The sequence below is a fragment of the Bos taurus genome, chromosome 13 (genome assembly GCF_002263795.3).
Source record: "Bos taurus isolate L1 Dominette 01449 registration number 42190680 breed Hereford chromosome 13, ARS-UCD2.0, whole genome shotgun sequence".
Taxonomy (NCBI): domain Eukaryota; kingdom Metazoa; phylum Chordata; class Mammalia; order Artiodactyla; family Bovidae; genus Bos; species Bos taurus.
Window position 1 is genome coordinate 58,944,077 of NC_037340.1, and position 18,313 is coordinate 58,962,389.

The 18,313-nt window shown below is 49.2% G+C and overlaps 1 protein-coding gene and 1 non-coding gene across 2 annotated transcripts in view; both read left to right on the forward strand.

Annotated features, from left to right (window-relative positions):
* BMP7 (bone morphogenetic protein 7) overlaps positions 1-18,313 on the forward strand; it is an 85,425-nt gene that overhangs the window by 54,455 nt on the left and 12,657 nt on the right. The window contains exon 3 of the mRNA NM_001206015.1: positions 2,985-3,133. Within this exon, the coding sequence (NP_001192944.1) occupies positions 2,985-3,133 (149 nt within the window). The remainder of the gene's footprint in view (positions 1-2,984; positions 3,134-18,313) is intronic.
* MIR2307 (microRNA mir-2307) lies at positions 10,529-10,597 on the forward strand. Its single transcript, NR_031115.1, has one exon. It is a non-coding gene; the product is annotated as a microRNA mir-2307 (primary transcript).

Below are 18,313 nucleotides of genomic sequence, written 5' to 3' on the forward strand. Positions count from 1 at the left end.
GGAGAATTCCATGGACAGAGGAGCCTGATGGGCTACCATCTACAGGGTCGCAAAGTGTTGGACATGACTGAAGTGACTTGGCACACACGGGGTCCCCACCCTGACGTGTCCAGCTTCTGCTGTCACCTGGGCTGAGTCAGGAAGGTTGGTGTGTTCGTGGTGAATACACATATCATAAAGGGCTTGTTCGTTCCTCCTGGTGTAAGAACCATTGATTTCTAATGAGATGCTCCAGGTGGTGTCGAGAAATTCGCACTTTCCCAGCCGTCTGTCTGGACATGGCTGCTGAGTAATTTCCCGCCTGTCCCGTTCATGGGACCAACCTGGGGCTGAGCCCTACGTCTTAAAGCGGAGCCTGTGTGAGCATCCCACTCCCCCACCTCGACAGGGCTGTCCTGTCCCAATGCCTTCCATGAAGGCTTGGCTCTTCTCAGCAAGGCTGGAACACACTGCGAACCAGGACTCAGGGGAGGGAGACTGCACTCACATGCACGTTGATTCACAATGAGTCAATGCTCGCCTGTAACATCTGGCCCTCGGTGTCCCGGCTGTAATAAAAGAATGTTTAGTATCGTTTGGCAAAGCGTTCTCTCTCCAAAGGCCTGATTCTGTTCCCTGAGTTACTATTCATTGTTTTACTGTCCATCAGGGCCTATCCGGATATCTGGTCACATTTTCCTGCAAATAACAATTTTCTGGCAGAGTCGCCACCCAGGTTGATGACTTCTGTGCTGCAGTGTGGCGGTTTCCTGCTGGGGCCCTGGGAGCCTGAGCGAGTGAGGGGATTGTTTCGGAGTGTGTTTCTTCTCTCATCTGTTAATTGTTGAGAGCAGCAAACTGGTTCGTTGACAGTCTTGGTAACTCTCCATAGCTAGGAAAGCCATCAAGGCAAATTGGAGATGAAGAGAGTGGATATTCTCATTTGGGATCTGTGTGAACATCCTTCTCCAAGTCAGTTTTTTGAAGCTACATCTGAAAGGGCCCCGGGAAAAAAGAGAAGTAAATGGGTCACGGAAGATTGTCTCCTTATCTTAATTCAGTTTGGCCGTGAAAGTTGAACAGCATCCTCAAAATGTTCTGTGGCTCTAAAAGGTCTTGCTTGCTCCTCTGATCTCTCTGTATTACAGAGGCAGTGAGTGTCCTACAGTCACAAGAGACTGTGGTTTGGTTGGCTAAGAGACAAGGCACCGTCTTGTATTGTGGCTCCGCTTGTTGTCCGTAAGCTCAGAAGTCTTATCTCAATCACATGCATGGTGGTGGTGGTTCAGTTGCTCAGTCATGTCTGACTCTTTGCGACCCCGTGGATGGTAGCCTGCCAGGCTCCTGTGTCCATGGCATTTCCCAGGCAAGAATACTGGAGTGGGTTGCCATTTCATTCTCCGGGGAATCTTCCTGACCCAGGGATTGAACCTGGGTCTCCTCCATTGCAGGCAGATTCTTTACCGACTGAGCCATGTAATTTCCCAGGAAAATTAGATTCCCCCCAGCATGAAAAAGATTGTCAATACCTTGGAGCAGGAACTGGTTGGATGTTGTTCATCACTGTACCCACTGCCTGGTACAGTATAGGAGCTAAAATATACTAACTGGCTGTCAAAGGACTCAAAATTTTTGTTTCGAATTCTTATCATTAAAAGTTCCAAAAGAGACATTATGATATCTTATATACTAGAATTGTGAGAAGGCAATGGCAACCCACTCCAGTACTCTTGCCTGGAGAATCCCATGGATGGAGGAGCCTGGTAGGCTGCAGTCCATGGGGTCGCTGAGGGTCGGACACAACTTCACTTTCACTTTCACTTTTCACTTTCATGCACTGGAGAAGGAAATGGCAACCCACTCCAGTGTTCTTGCCTGGAGAATCCCAGGGATGGAGGAGTCTGGTGGGCTGCCGTCTACAGGGTCACACAGAGTCGGACACGACTGAAGTGACTTAGCAGCAGCAGCATATACTAGAATTCTACTATCTAGGAGTGTAAAAATCCATTCATCCATCCATCCATCTTTCTTCCATTCATCCATCATTCACCGTCCATCCATCCTTCCATCCATCTTCCATCCATCCATCCATCCATCCATCCATCTTCATCCATTCACCCTCCATCCTTACAAGGTTATTTGTGGTTTTAACCATTTTCTATTACAAATCTGAGAAAGAGAATTAAAGTACTCCCTCTACTAATGATGTTTGCTGGGGGTCCACTTCCTAATGCTTGGTGGCCTCATGAAGAAATTATATAGTATGGAAATAAGGAGCATCTCTGCACTGGTGCTCAGATGCCAGGCTGAAGCCCCAGTCTAGCATCTTCCTGGCTAAGTGACCTTGGGCAAGTCATGGTTTTATCGTGGATCCATCAGAGATGGTAATACCCCCACAATTTAGTGTTGTAAGAACTGAATGAGACAATGTGTGTAGAGCTCTTGGGACAGTGCCTGGCAAGTGGTGAATAAGTGAACAAGGGTGAACTTCTGTTCCCTGAGACTTCTAGCCTCATGGAGATGGTGGGATTCCTGCCTTCCTGTGCTCTGTCCCACTAGTATCCCCTCAACATTGTTGTTGTTGTTCATTCAGTCAGTCGTGTCTGACTCTCTGCAACCCCATGGACTGCAGCATACCAGGCTTCCCTGTCTTTCACCATCTCCCGGAGCTTGCTCAAACCCATGTCCATTGAGTCAGTGATGCCATCCAACCATCTCATCCTTTGTCACCCCCAACAAATCTGAAGGGCACGTCTGTCTCGTAGCAGCTCCTTGTCTCCTGTGTGTATCTCTTTACCCCCGTTCTGCACTCTGTCTCCCATCAGGGGTCTCCATGGCTGGATCTTGGTCTGATGAACGCACTTTGTTGGGGGACGGGCTGGCGGACCTCCTGCCAGCTCCCCCACTCACAAAGTTCTGCCATGCACCAGTGGCTGACTGGCTGACGGGGGTGACCGAGCCACGACCTGCTGACCTGGAGCCTGTGTCTCTCTCCTCTCTTGCAGGGAGTCCGACCTGTTCCTGCTCGACAGCCGCACCCTCTGGGCCTCAGAGGAGGGCTGGCTCGTTTTTGATATCACAGCCACCAGCAACCACTGGGTGGTCAACCCGCGGCACAACCTGGGCCTGCAGTTGTCGGTGGAGACTCTGGACGGTAAGTCCCCAGCCAGCACCCCAGCTCATGCTGATGCAGCCCGCAACTGTAGACTCTGGGGGGAGCTCAACTCATGTCTATTAGGACCAGGTTTCCTCTGCTCCCTTCCCCATCAGCACTTCCTATCGAGCATTCTAATCCAAATGAAAGCAGTCTCTACCCCTTTTTCATATGGCATTTATACTGTTGGCCAGAGCTGGGTTGGGTAAGGCCTCATTGCTCCAAGTGTGGTTCCAAAGCAGCACAGGTGGCCCCCGCCGTTAGAAATGCAGACTCTCTGGCCCATCCCAGGCCTGCCCTATCTGAACCTGCACTTCAGCTGAGCCCCTAGTGATGCTCGCACATGCAACATCTGAGCCGTGCTGACGCAGGCCCCTCAAACTCAGGACACAGGACATCCTGGGGTGTCTTGGGCTTTGTAGGATGTTTCATGGTTTCCCTGGCCTCTCCCCACTTGAAGCCAATCGCCTCTCCCACTTGTGACACCAAAAATGTCTCTAGACATTGTCAGATGTCCGCTGCAGGGCAAAATCACCCCAGTGAAGGACATTGCACTGGTGTGAGGCATGAACCCCCTTCCAAGAGACTGAATGTAGTGTCGACTCCCGAATACTTGGAGAAGCTACTGTTTGTCCCCACCCCCCCACCCCCAGCATCTCTCCCACATGCCACGGCCATGTTTTCTGAGAAGGGCAGACAAGAAGGCAAGTGGAGCAGTAGGGTGGGCCTGGCTGTGCCAGTTTCTCCTTCCGCAAAGTCTATTTCTTATGAAGTGGGGGTGGTTTTAGGATGTGCAACATCTTTCTTATACCAGTTTTTAAAAATTTATATTTTAGCGTGTTATGTTGTGTTAGTAACTCAGCTGTGTCCAACTCTTTTGTGACCCCCATGGACTGTAGCCCACCAGACTCCTCTGTCCATGGGATTCTCCAGGCAAGAATGCTGGAGTGGGTTGCCATTTCCTTCTCCAGAGGATCTTCCCAACCCAGGAATCGAACCTGGGTCTCCTGCATTGCAGCGGATTCTTTACTGTCTGAGACACTAGGGAAGCCCATATTGTAGTATAGGTATTAACAATACATGTTCTAGGCTCCAAATTTAAGTTCCAGATGTGTGCAACACTGAATAGTTTCCCTCTGACGTCCTTCCTCCAGCTGCTGCGTTCCACGCCCCAGAGGCAGCTACGTCTGAGTTATTGGGTACTTCCCTTGTGACTCAGCTGCAATGCGGGAGACCTGGGTTCGATCCCTGGGTTGGGAAGATCCCCTGGAGAAGGGAAAGGCTACCCACTCCAGTATTCTGGCCTGGAGAATTCCGTGGACTGTATAGTCCATGGGGTCGCAAGGAGTTGGACACGACTGAGTTACTTTCTCTTCAAGGATGCCTTCTGGGCATCTAAGCTATTAAATGTATAGAGTCTGCTTTTTCCTCCCCCCACAAATACTGGCATAGTCTACACAGTGTCCTTCACCTTGCTTTTTTCACCTGACAATGTATCTCGGAGGCTGGTCTTTTTCCGCCGTTAAAGTGCTTCCCGTTCTGTAAAGGCTCTTGTGTGTATGTGTGCATGTGGAGTGAATGCAGCCCTACTGCTCTCTCACTGTGTGACTGGACAATTTCCCTCATGTCCCAGAGCCTCCGTTCCTCATCTCCAACACTCAGGTAATGAGAGGGCCTGAGCCATTGGGTTGTTCTGAGGTTGAGTGAGTTAATACAGAAGACTTTAAAAAATCATGTCCGGTACTAGTTTGCATTCCCACCAACAGTGTAAGAGGGTTCCCTTTTCTCCACACCCTCTCCAGCATTTACTGCTTGTAGACTTTTGGATCGCAGCCATTCTGACTGGCATGAAATGGTACCTCATTGTGGTTTTGATTTGCATTTCTCTGATAATGAGTGATGTTGAGCATCTTTTCATGTGTTTGTTAGCCATCTGTATGTCTTCTTTGGAGAAATGTATATTTAGTTCTTTGGCCCATTTTTTGATTGGGTCATTTATTTTTCTGGAATTGAGCTGCAGGAGTTGCTTGTACATTTTTGAGATTAGTTGTTTGTAAATTGCTTCATTTGCTATTATTTTCTCCCATTCTGAAGGCTGTCTTTTCACCTTGCTTATAGTTTCCTTTGTTGTGCAGAAGCTTTTAATTTTAATTAGGTCCCATGCAAACTAGTACAGCCACTATGGAGAACAGTGTAGATATTCCTTAAAAAACTGGAAATAGAACTGCCTTATGACCCAGAAATCCCACTGCTGGGCATACATACCAAGGAAACCAGAATTGAAAGAGACACGTGTAGCCCAATGTTCATCGCAGCACTGTTTATAATAGCCAGGACATGGAAGCAACCTAGATGTCCATCAGCAGATGAATGGATAAGAAAGCAGTGGTACATATACACAATGGAGTATTACTCAGCCATTAAAAAGAAAACATTTGAATCAGTTCTAATGAGGTGGATGAAACTGGAGCCTATTATACAGAGTGAAGTAAGCCAGAAAGAAAAACACCAATACAGTATAATAATGCTGATATATGGAATTTAGAAAGATGGTAATGATAACCTTGTATGTGAGACAGGAAAAGAGACACAGATGTATAGAACAGTCTTTTGGACTCTGTGGGAGAGGGAGAGGGTGGGGAGATTTGGGAGAATGGCATTGAAACATGTATAATATCATATATAAAACAAATCACCCGTCCAGGTTTGATGCACGATACTGGATGCTTGGGGCTGGTGCACTGGGACGACCCAGAGGGATGTACGGGGAGGGAGGAGGGAGGAGGGTTCAGGATGGGGAACACATGTACATCCGTGGCAGATTCATGTTGATGTATGGCAAAACCAATACAATATTGTAAAGTAATTAACCTCCAATTAAAATAAATAAATTTATATTAAAAAAAGAAAATACCAGAAAAAATTAAAAAATAAAAGTCATATCCTGAGGCACACAGGAATCCCCTGGGCTTCTTGTGAAAATGCAGATTCTGATTCAGCAGGTCTGGGGCAAAGAGGAGGCTGTGGTCCAAACACCCCCCCAAGTGATGCAGAAGCTGCTGGTCCCCAGACTGTGCTTTGAGTAGCAAGGGCTGAGAAGAGGACTCGGCTCGTAATACACATGTCCTAGAAATTGTTACTACCACCAAAAGTGACTCATCCAGTCCCCCTGTGATGAATGTCTAGAGTTTCCCGTCTTTCACTCTTACCAACAGGGCTGCAGTGCGTACGTCCTTGGACCCTTGAGTGAGTGTGACTCTAGGCACAGTTCCCAAAAGTGACATTGTCTGTTTGTAGTTTTGATCAGTATTGTCAGTTTGCCCTCCTGAGAGGTCATTCCATTTGTACGAGGGCACCGGTGCCCCTTCTTTGTTGGAAGGAAGATGCTCAGTCGTTCAGTCGTATCCAACTCGGTGTGGCCCCATGGACTGTAGCCTGCCAGGCTCCTCTGCCCTTGGAATTTTCCAGGCAAGAATACTGGTGTGGTGTTTCCTCCTCCAGGGGATCTTCCTGACCCAGGGATCAAACATGCATCTCCCGCAGTGGCAGGCGTATTCTTCATCAGCTTTCAAACTTACCTGTCTTGGCTAATCCGATAGATGACACGTGGGATCTCATAGTTTTGCCTTGCTCTTCTCTCCTCTGAGCGAGGCTGAGCCCTTCCTCTGAATTTGCCATTTCCTCCTTGTCTGTCTCCTCTGTCCATTGCTTGCAGAGGGTGTTGGGCTTTTTCTGCTTTACATTTTAGGGACATTTGGTCCTTTGTGATTGAGCTGTAAATATTGTTCCAGTTTTTAGTTTTTCCTTTTACTGTGGTTAATGCTGGGTTTTGCCAAGTAGATTTAGACAGCATAGATACATTTTATAATTTTTTCTCCAGACTTATCTGTCTATGGCCACATGCTATATGAGAATGGTCACAGAGTTTAGGGCCACATTTTTCTTCTTTCCAGTCTAGTCTTCTTCCTACTGACGGTTTCCCCAAGCTTCCTCCCACCCCAAACTTTCCTTCCCCTTTCCGTGCCCCTAACACTTTATAGTGGGGTCCTAGGAGGTACTGTAGTTTCCTGTTGTTCTATACCTGATTTTCAAGCTATGCATGGTGGACCAAATTCAGCCTCCAAGCTGTTTTGGGGTGCCTGTGAGCTAAGAATAGTTTTCAAATTTTTAAATGGCTGAGAAAAATTTTTAAAAGACTATTTTGTGACATAAAATTATATGGGATCTACATTTTGGTGTCCATAAATAAAGTTTTCGTATTCCACAGTCATACTAACTGGTTTATGCCATCACCCGAGCCTGCTTTTGTGCTGTAACAACAGAGTTGAGTAGTTGTGACAGTGACGCTATGGCCCAGAAATCTGGAAATATTATTTGCAGAAATGCTGTTTATAGAAGGAGTTTGCCACTACCAGAATTTCTCAAACTGTGTTCTGTGAGGAATCATGATCAGTTATGTGCAAGAAAGGCTAGGCTGGATGAACTAAGCAGGTTTCACTGCAGGACTTATCAGAGCCTTTATTTTGCCAATGTCCATTGTGAATCTCCTGATAGGGTCAACTGCATAGCCGAATTCCAAACTTATTTGGCAATAGGTTCATTCAGTTCTTCTTTGTTCTTAAAAGTCCCTGTGGAACATATTGGGTATGGGGCACAAATGAGGCTGAGGGAGACTTGATTGCTTTCTTCAGAGTGACCTTTTCCCTGAACTTGTGGATATGGGTTTGACCTGCTAACTTGACCTCAGTGGGTCTGGTGCTCCTCTGTCCTGCCTACCCTTCTGGCTCAGGATGGCTTAGGTTTGTTTTTCTCTTAAGTGACACTCAACCCAGTGTCAAGCCTGCCAACCTCTTTCTCCCCCACACCCAGGGTCTTTGTCCCCCACCTTTTGCTGAGGCTTGGCATTTATTGAGGTGTCGTAGCCCGATGGTTAGAGCCTGGGCTCAGGAGCTGGCTAACTCCCCAGGTTTGAGTCCCAGCTCTGCTGTTTCTAGCCACATGACCCAGGGTGAGTCACTTAATGTCCCTAATCTGGAAAATGGGGTTAATAATAGCTTCCACCTCTCAGGGTGGTTGTGAAGGATTAGATGAGCTCATGCCAGTGAAAAGCTTAATTGCTTAACATGTGGTAGCTGCTAAGCACAAAGTAAGTGCTTTCTGCCATTGTCTCCTATAATCCTCACCATTACCACTTGGGTGGATGCTATTATTAACATCTCCATGGGACAGGCGAGGGAACTGAGGCCCCTGAGGGGTGTTGAGTCTCTATATTCCATCGGCTGCCTCCATGCAGGAGGAGTATAGCCTAGTGGCCGCAGGATGCTGTCTAGAGTTAGGGTAAGGGTCCGATGCTGGGCCCCTGACTTGGTGCCTCACCTCCTCCCCTCCTAATGGGGCCCTGGGGCCGGGCATGGATGCTGCCGCCCTGGGACCTGACTTGTCCAGGTGCTGTGCACGCTGAGGCAGCAAGTTTGGTCTGGTTGCCCGAGTCAGGGAAGGCCCACCCACCCACACCATCTGGGAGGGGCAGAATATTCAGTGGGCAGCTGGGCATGTGAGTTTTTGGATCTTTGACGGGGGGATGAGATACGAAGCGAGAGGGCCCAGCATTTCTGAGACCACAGGCTCCTGGCTGGGAAACTTTTCCTCCACGGGGTTCCTTCTGCATCAGAATCCTCAGGGTGGCAGGCACATTGAACATACAGATTCCCAGGCTCCACCTCCAGACCCTCTGATGGCGAGTCCCCGAAGATGGGCCCAGGAATCTGCCTTTTCTCACAAGCTCCTCAGTAACTTGGAATCTGGCCCAGTGATAAGATTCTGGTGAAGTCATGCCCCGTGTTTTGGGGTACGCTGTTTATAAGATGGTGCTCAGGCTGGCCACATCTAAACGTGAGTTCCAACCTTTTCATGTTGGATGCCTACACAGGTGAAAGATCAGCGGGGCCTGCTGGGGAGTCCATGAATGCTGGGATGATGCCATGTGATGGGCAGATTAGTGGGCAGATACTGTGTGCCAGCCCTGCATGGCCTGTGGAAACAGCCTGGTCCCTGCCCTGGGACCACTAGCTGTAATATGAACTCAGTGAGGGTCGCTGCCTTGGACAGCACCTGGAGGGGACGAGTTCCAGGGCGTGGCACCCGTGCCCAACTCCCAGTGCCCCATCTGGGAGGAGAGGGGATGGGGCCCTGGGCTAGGCGTGCAGCGTCTTACGGTGAGCTCACTTTCATCCTTGTGAAGTACAGGGGTTACAGACCTCCTTTCCTGATGTTTGGTGCGAGGTGAGGTGAGCCCGGGTCTCCAAATGCCGCCTGAGACCACCCAGGAAGCGTGTATCTGTTTCCTCTTCGTCCAGCTGCAGCCCTCCTGTCGGAGAGTGTGCACAGCTGGGGCCTCCGCCAGCCAGCAAGCCCCTGTGGGAGAAGCCCATAAACCCCTCGGGCACCTGGGGCTCATCAGGAACCAAGTGGGGAGCCTCATCTCGTCTCCGAGGATGGGATGCTGCAGGAAGGAGGGCTGGTGTCTGCTGTCCCTCCTTGCACAGATGAGGACAGGAAGCCCCTCCCCCGCCCCAGCCACAAAGGCTGGGCAGGTCCCCCACCCTCCAGGGGTGGTGAGAGAGGGGAGAAGAGGCCCCCTGAGCAGAGGAGACCCTGACACTAGTGTGGAGGGCCTGCCAGCTGGCAAGGGGGCTATCCGGAGGTGCTGCTGAGAGCTGAACCCTCACAGCCTGCCTGGACCAGGGAGTCTCATGCAGGAACAGAGGGGGTTTAGGCCTGCGGCTACTACATTCACTCCAGGGCCCAGGAGCCTGGTGCTCCACAGGGAGGCCTCATGTGATTTTGGGATTCAGTCCAACCTCCTGATGCCATCCATCCATGTCCCTTGTTCCTTGGGCATGATTATGGCTAGGAGGAAGAAAAGAGTGAATTCATGTAAAATGCTGAGCCCTGGGCCAGCACCCTGTCCGCGGAGTGACGTCACCAGCAGCCACACCTGGGGGCAGTGTGTCATTAACAAGCTCCTGCTGGGTGCACAGCCGGCCATCCAGACAGAACCCAGGACCCTAAAGCGTCTTGGTTTCTGCCTGGCTGTTCTCTCCAAATCCCCTTTCCTGAGAAGAGAGTTTGAAAAAGGACTCAGAAGACAGTGGGTTTCCCACAGGACTAACTAGAGGAGCCAGTGTCACTGAAGTGGCCAGGGGTCCTCCCTCCATGCAAAAATATTAAAAATTATGTTTATAACCATCTGGGTATAACGATGAATATAATCCTAGCTGGATTAAAAATGAAAACACTGTGTCCAGCCCTAAAAACCCCATGTTTTGTGTTCTGATTTTAAGAGACGTTAGGATGTTTTCCTGGGCCCCTAAAAATACCGTGGGCCTGACCACAGGGCCTGATGGTCAAGTCAGCCCGGGGCCTGCATGCCAGCCTGGGAGTGATGATGAACCCTCTGAGCCCCAGCACCTGGTGGTCAGAACCAGCTTCCTACCATCAAGGGCCTTTTGGCCTATGTTGAAAGCACATTTATTCACTCAACAAACATCTGTGTAGAGCTCTGATGGGCCAGGGGGCTATTGCAGACTCTGCTCCAGCTTGAACAAGACAAGGCTTCTTCCATCCTGAGGACAGCTCGGGGGGGTTCCTGCACATGGCATTCCTGATACTGCCTCCCATCGCCAAGCAACGGCGAAGTGAATACTGATTTGGGCTGGAGACTTTTACATCTTTGCAGACACAGAAGCACCTACTTTTTTGTTCCCAAGACATCTGTTCCAACCTCTTGTCCTAACTTACAGGATCCTCCTTCTTTCCCTTGTCTGCTTAAGAAATCACTGATGGCTCGGGAGGGCAGCACTGTTCGGCCCTGGCTCCCTGACCCAAGAATATAATCTGAGGGTCTCAGTTCCCCTCTCATACTCTCTCGTAGGGGACCTCCAGCTTCCTGACTGCCCCAGAGCTCCAAGAACAGAAGGGCCCCTTCTTCTCCCACCCACCCACCTCTGCCTTCTGGAGGCAGACTCGGGCTCGTGCTGGACTTCTATGTACATAGAGGGCCTCGGGTTTCTCTCCAGGGCCGCAAGAGTACATATCCCTATTCTTGATCATCCCAGATGGGATCAAATGGGATTGCGAGGCACTTAAAGGATTGAGGGCATATGCTGTGCAAGTGTGGCGCCGGCCGCAGCAGCTGGGGACAGCCCCAGGAGTGAGCCAATCGCCCACGGAGGCCGAGGAGACTAAGCCCCGTCAAGCTGAGGTTGGCGAGCAGTCCACCCGAGGCACAGCTGGCTCCCAGGTGCCTTTGTCCTTGCGATTGCTTCACATCCTGTTTGTTCAGAAGCCAGAGTGAGAGAACCAAGGAAGAGGCCTTGATGACTGAGAGGCTGGGGTGGGTCCTTCCAGGGCTGGTGGACAATGGCAGCTGGGGTGGCCTTGGGAAATTGGGGTAAGGAGATGTCACAAACATTAACTGTGTTCTCACTGGTCACTTAGGCCTTGGTCCATCAAGAGGAGTGGCTGAAATTAATGTGTTTTGCACAATGAAGGAGGAGCATTCTTAATGCTCTGGGACTCTGAAGGGCACCCAATAGCTGTAGGCCTGGAAAACAAAGAAGCCACAAGAAAACCAAAATGCCACTACTCTCTGCAGTTGAGCTGTGCTCCCTCCTCTCCTGGGAGGCCCATCTTGTGCTTCTTGTCTGCTCCTGGGCTCTTCTGGGCTGGGCGTGCCATTTCTGCTCAGGCCACTGGGACCTGCCAGCCATGGCCTGATGCACTGGCTCATCCCTGGTCCTCAAATCACTTCCCAGAGTCCAACATCCACACCCTTGCCCACCTGGCCCGCCTCTTGTAAGGATCTCCCCTTCGAGCCTCCATGGATCCCTCCAACTTCTGGAGGCCCCAGAAGTGGTCTGTGTCCGTGCCTGGGCAACCTCTCCTTTCTGCTTTTCCAGCCACTTGCGCTCGGCAAAGGCTCAGTGGTCAAGTTTGTAGCCTCCAGTCATCTTTCTCCATCTGTAAATGGAATAGCTAGTAGTCAGTGAGCTTCCCTGTTGGCTCAGACAGTAAAGAATCAGCCTGCAATGCGGGAGACCCAGGTTCAATCCCTGGATTGGTAAGATCCCCTGGTATGGCAACCCACTCCAGTATTCTTGCCTGGAGAATCCCCATGGACAGAGGAGCCTGGCAGGCTACGGTCCATGAGATTGAAAAGAGTCGGACACAACTGAGCGACTGAGCACAGCGCATGGCACAGTAGTCAGTAGTCCTGCCTCAGGAGCCGTACACAGAATGGGCTCCACACGGTGCCTGGCATGAAGCACATACTCAATAATCTGCTGTGAACCAGCAATGGGTAGAGCCCACTCTTCCAGGAACCCTTTCCTTGGCAGATAATAGACAGTAAAGGCATCTTATCTCATGGGGACATTTTATGGTTTTCTTTACAAGTCTAGAATTATATGGATCTGGGTCATTTAGTCCAGAGATCAGCAAACTCTTTCTGTAAAGTGCCAGATGATAAATGTTTTGGTTTTGTGGGTCAGACACTCTCTGTGAGGTTCCTCAACTTGGTCATTAGAGTGGCAGTAAATATATGCACTAAAGCAGATGGTAAATGTGTGCATGGATGTGCAAGGCTTTGTTCCAACAAAACTGTATTTGCAAAAAGATGCAGAGGGCTGGATTTGGCCCATGGACTTTAGTTGGCCATCCCTGGTTAGTGTTAGCAGTGGACCCAGCCCTGCCAGGGAAGCAGAGCCGCTCTGTAGCCTCCCTGGCCTCTCCAGATGGCAGGCGGGATGATACCAGCTCTGATGGACTCTGAGAGTGTGCAAAGAGTGTGGGGAATGGGCAACATGAAGGATTGCACCTCTGCTTCACATCACAGAAATGAAAATGTAGGTCCACACAAAACCTGTCCGGAAACATCTCATGACGCTTGTGCTCGCCCATGCTGGACACAGCCTACGTGTCCTTCAGCTGCTGATGCGTCACCAGCCTTCGTGCATCCACACTGTGGACCGTGAAGCTCATGGCACCGTGAGAGCATCTCAGAGACACGTGGGTTGAAACAAGCTGACACAGAAACTAGGCGTGCCTGTGTATGAAATGTCTAGAAAGTGCAAACCTGTAAGGATGCAAAAAGGTCAGTCATCGCTAGAGTCTGGGAGTCGGGGAAGGGAGTGACGAGAAAGCAGGCTTTCTCCTCCTTGGCACTGTTGGCATTTTCTGTGTGCTTTTTGGGGTGGGGATATCCTCTGTGCTGTTGGATGTTTAGCAGCATCTCTGGCCTCCACCCACTCCATGCCAGCAGCATCCTTTGCCCCAAATTGTAAGAACTGCCACTGTCCCCTGGACGGGGCAGGCTCAACCCTGGTTGGACGCCCTGAGATTAAGCAGCACAAGGGGATTCTTTGGGGTGTGGGCAGTGCCCTGTATCCTGATAGAAGTGATGCTGAGATGAACCCATACACACATTAAAACAGATCTGTTTACCAAAAGAAGGTCGATTTTTGTTGTTCAGTCACTCAGTCACGTCCGACTCTTTGCAACCCCATGGACTGTAGTACATCAGCCTTCCCTGTCCTTTAGGATCTCCCAGCATTTGCTCAAACTCATGTCCATTGAGTCGGTGATGCCATCCAACTATCTCACCCTCTGTTGCCCCCTTCTCCTCCTGCCCTCAACCTTTCCCAGCATCAGGGTCTTTTCCAATGAGTTGGCTCTTCACATCAGGTGGCCAAAATGTTGGAGCCTATACATTAATTTGAAAACAAAAATTTAAGGAAGGTCAAAAGGGAGAAACAGAATACCCCATAGACAGGCAAGCCATGAATTCTTCTAAGGATGAAGAAATCAGCAATTGGCAGAGTTGTTACCTACCTGTTGGGTGGGTGGGAGGCCTCCCCACTGTGGTTGTTATAGTCTGTGGCGGGGTCAGTCACCATCACATGCCGGGAAAGGCTTTCTATCTTGACTAAAGGAGCATGTCTTGGCAGATAAAACACAGATGGTTGTTCAATGTGAATGGCCTGGTTTAATGTGAATTTCAGATAAACAGCAAATCACTACATAATATAAGTATGTCCCATGTATTGCAAACATTATTCATTTATCTGAAATTCAAATTTAACTGAGCATCTTGTATTTTTATTTGCAAAATGTGATAACCCCCATCCTTGGGCAAATCTTCAGGTTTTTTTTTTTTTTTTTAAACCTATTAACTCTTGTCTAAGGCTTCCTAGGTGGCTCAGTAGTAAAGAATTCACCTGTCGATGCAACAAACATAGATTTGATCCCTGGGTCGGGAAGATCCTCTGGAGGAGGAAGTGGCAACCCAGTCCAGTATTCTTGCCTGAAAAATCCCATGGGCAGAAGAGCCTGGCAGGCTACAGTCTCTGGGGTCCAAAGAGTTGGGCACCCCTGTGTGACTGAGCACGAGCACTAACACTTGTCTAGAATATAAATTCTTTTCATCTTTCCCAAAGATACAGACCTATGTTAAAATCAGACGTGTCTCTTTTGCCTAGATGAATGTCACCCAGCTCAATCCCTCTGCCTGATACGTTTGGCTTGGCTCTCTATTCAGTGTGGTTTGCCCTGGACATTTAGAGACAAATAAAACAAATCCTTGCAAGTGCTAAGTGAAGCCCATATATTGTAACATCATAAAATGAAAAGGAATTCCTCTCCCAGCCAACCCACGCGTCCTCTCCCCCAATATAACCTTTCTCTGCCCTTTGTGGGGATATTAAAACAAAAATAAACTTAATGTATGTACATATCCACGTATGTTGGTATATGCTTTAACTTTCTTTACTCCCTTGTGGAATCACACCGTATCATGTTCTGCCTGTCACTTGGCAGCCCTTCCTTCTGTCGGCCTCATGAGAGCCTAGACCTGTCTTGTTCCTGTCGGAACACCCCTCCACCCCCAGGCACAGAGCCGTGCTGGGCTCGGGACATGTGGGCACCAGGGATATTTGTAAATAGATGAATGGATTGTTTAGGTGGCTGGTTGGCACTCCATGCTGTGCCCCCTCATCCAATTGTCCTGCTTTAACAAAGCATCACATCGTCTCTGGGTTTCACATCAAAAAACTTGACCACAGTGACTTCCCTCTGGCATGACTGTGTTGCCTGACTTACTTTTGGGAGGGTATACATAACTGCTGGCTCTCAACCTGGGACATTTTGCCTCCCAGGGTTCATGTGGCCAGGTCTGCAAACATGTCGGGGATGCATTTTGGGAACAGCCAAGTATGCTGCTAACACAGCCTACCATGCCCACGACAGTGCCCCAGAGAACCATCAGTCCAAATGCCCAGTGCTGGATAGAGAGGCGGCTGTATTTGTGATCACCTTCTTTGTGAACATGCTTTTTTCCCCCAAAGTATGATTCCAACTTTATCAAATATGTGCATGGGTAAGAAGAGAAAAGACTAGAAGGAAAAGCTCAAACTATTTACGGAATTACGGACTTAGCAAACTTTGCAGTATGAATTTTGGAAAAATCCGTTTAACTGGACTAGGGTTTTTTCACACACTGTAAAATGCAGTAAAAAGGTAAAAGTTTCAACGTGTAAATGCTGGGTGGGCTCAGTACGACGTGCTTAAGTATGACACCACCACAGGTGGCATACTGGTCAGGATCTAGCTGCCTGCACAGACAGGCAGTCTGAGGGCTGGTGACCAGTCCTGCCTCTGATCTCTCCTGCCTGTGGGCCAGAGTTTTGGTGAAACGTGCTTTGGGTCCCGTCTGAGAGCTCTAGCCTGTGTGGGAACAGTGGGTGCAGAGGACCATCCCTGCCCTGAGTTGTTGATTATTTGTAGGAGGACAATGTGTGTTCAGGGCTCAGAGAGGCTGCCCTGAGCACTATGGGGGTCCAGGGGAGGGCATGGTGGATGGGGGCTTGTTTCTGGACCCCCACTTGGCTTCCCCTCTCCCCACTCTATCTGCTCCCCACACACCAGCCCTAGTGGGCCTCTTGCCACAGAACTCTGGCCCTGCCACATCCTCTGGGGCTGCTAACACAGCCTACACCTAGAACATGATCCCAAGCCCCCACTGAGACCTCATGTGACTCACCGCTGACCAGTGCCCGCTCGTCCCTGAGCGCATCTCCCTCTCTGCTCAGCTTGTGGGGGCTGCCACCTTGCTTGGTGCTATGCCCAGCATCAGCACAGCACAGTGCCTGGCACACAGTGGGGGCTCCATGAATCGTTGTTGATTGAACCACTAAATGAATAAGCACGTTGTTTGTTCAAACCTTGGACGGAAGGGGACAAGGCAAAGGAATTTGCAGATGCAGGACCCCTCAGCAGCCACAAGAGATGAGATCAACATGCGTTTCATTGACAAGGAAAGATGTCCACAGTACGTTGCCCCCAAACCAGTTTTTTTGTGAAATAGCAAGGACAGCATATCACTAGGTAGTGTTTTCATAACCTCCCACCCTAACAGGAAGAAAAGCTATGACAAACCTAGACAGCATATTAAGAAGCAGAGACACCACTTTAACGACAAAGATCCATATAGTCAAATGTTCCATTTTTCTAGTAATCATGTCCCAGTATGAGAGTTGGACCATAAAGAAGGCTGAGTGCTGAAGAATTGATGCTTTTGAACCACAGTGCTGGAGAAGACTCTTGAGAGTCACTTAAACAAGAAAGAGATCAAAACAGTCACTCCTAAAGGAAATCAACCCTGAATATTCATTGGAAAGCCAGATACTGAAGCTGTAATACTTTGGCTACCTGAGGTGAAGAGCTGACTCATTGGAAAAGACCCTGATGCTGGGAAAGATTGAAGGCAAAACCAGAAAGGCGTGACAGAGAATAAGATGGTTAGGCAGCATCACTGACTCAGTAGATGTGAATCTGAGCAAACTCCAAAAGATAGTGAAGGACAGGGGAGTCTGGCATGCTGCAGACCATGGGGTCACAAAGAGTCAGACATTGACTTACCGACTGAACAACAACAACCCCAAGAGGAAGCCAGGGGATGGACCCAGTTCGGAGTCCTTCATTCCTCATTCTTCCCAATTGCCAGGGTCACATAGTTGATGTTTCAAGGAACACCAGGGAGAAGACGAGTCTGGGAGAGAGCTGTCTCCTCCCCCACCCCTGGGTGGCTCTTTGAGGTGTGGCCCTGAGTGAAGGGGGCCTCTAAGCTCACGTCAGCCTCCACCCTGTGTTAGGGAACCTTGACCTCTTTTTAGCTCACAGGGCAGCTCAGGAGGGAGACTGGGGTATTTGCAGCTCTCGGACATGCTGATGTCACAGCTGAGAACTTGACCTTTGGCTCCAACGGAACAGGGTTCAAATCCTGGCTCCACCACTGACCTGTCGCAAGGCCTTCATAGTGTAACCTTTCTTCTCTTTATAAAGTGACATCATGATATCTGTTCTGTGGGACCATGTAGAGGGTTGGATGGACTGAGTGCTCCATCCGCTGTTGGCATGGAAGGCATTTATGTGTTCATTTAATAAATGGTCATTAAATCCATGAGTGCCAGGCACTGTGATAGACATCCTTATACTATTTATTAACAAAAACTGTCTCCCAGCATTCAGTGGATGGATCATTCCTACCCCTGTTTTTTTTTTATTAATGAATTAATTTATGTATTATTTATTTTTGACCAGCTGCGTGCAGGCTTTCTCTAGTTGTGGCAGGTGGGGGCTACTGTTCGTTTTGGTGCTGGGGCTTCTCACTGCAGTGGCTTTTCTTGTTGCAGAGCACGGGCTATACAGCAAGGTGGCTTCGGTAGTTGTGACGTGGGCTTAGTTGCTCTGAGGGGTGTGAGATATTCCCGAACCAAGGATCAAACCAGTTTCCCCTGCATTGGCAGGCGGGTTCTTTACCACTTTTTTTTTTCTTTTTTTGTACTTTAAAAAACTAACGTATAACTCACAAAACGTGGAATTCACCATCTAGTGGTTTTTAGTACACTCACCTTCTCGTACAGTCATCCGCTGTCTGGTGGTCTTCCCCAGAAGTGACTTCCTGTCCATTAGCACTCACCCCATGCCCTTCCTTCCCCAGGCTCCTGGAAACCATAAATTTACTTTCTGTTTCTATGGATTTACCTCTTCTGGACATTTCATATGAATGAAACCATATAATACGTGATGTTTAGTGACTGGTTTCTTTCATGTAGCATAACGTTT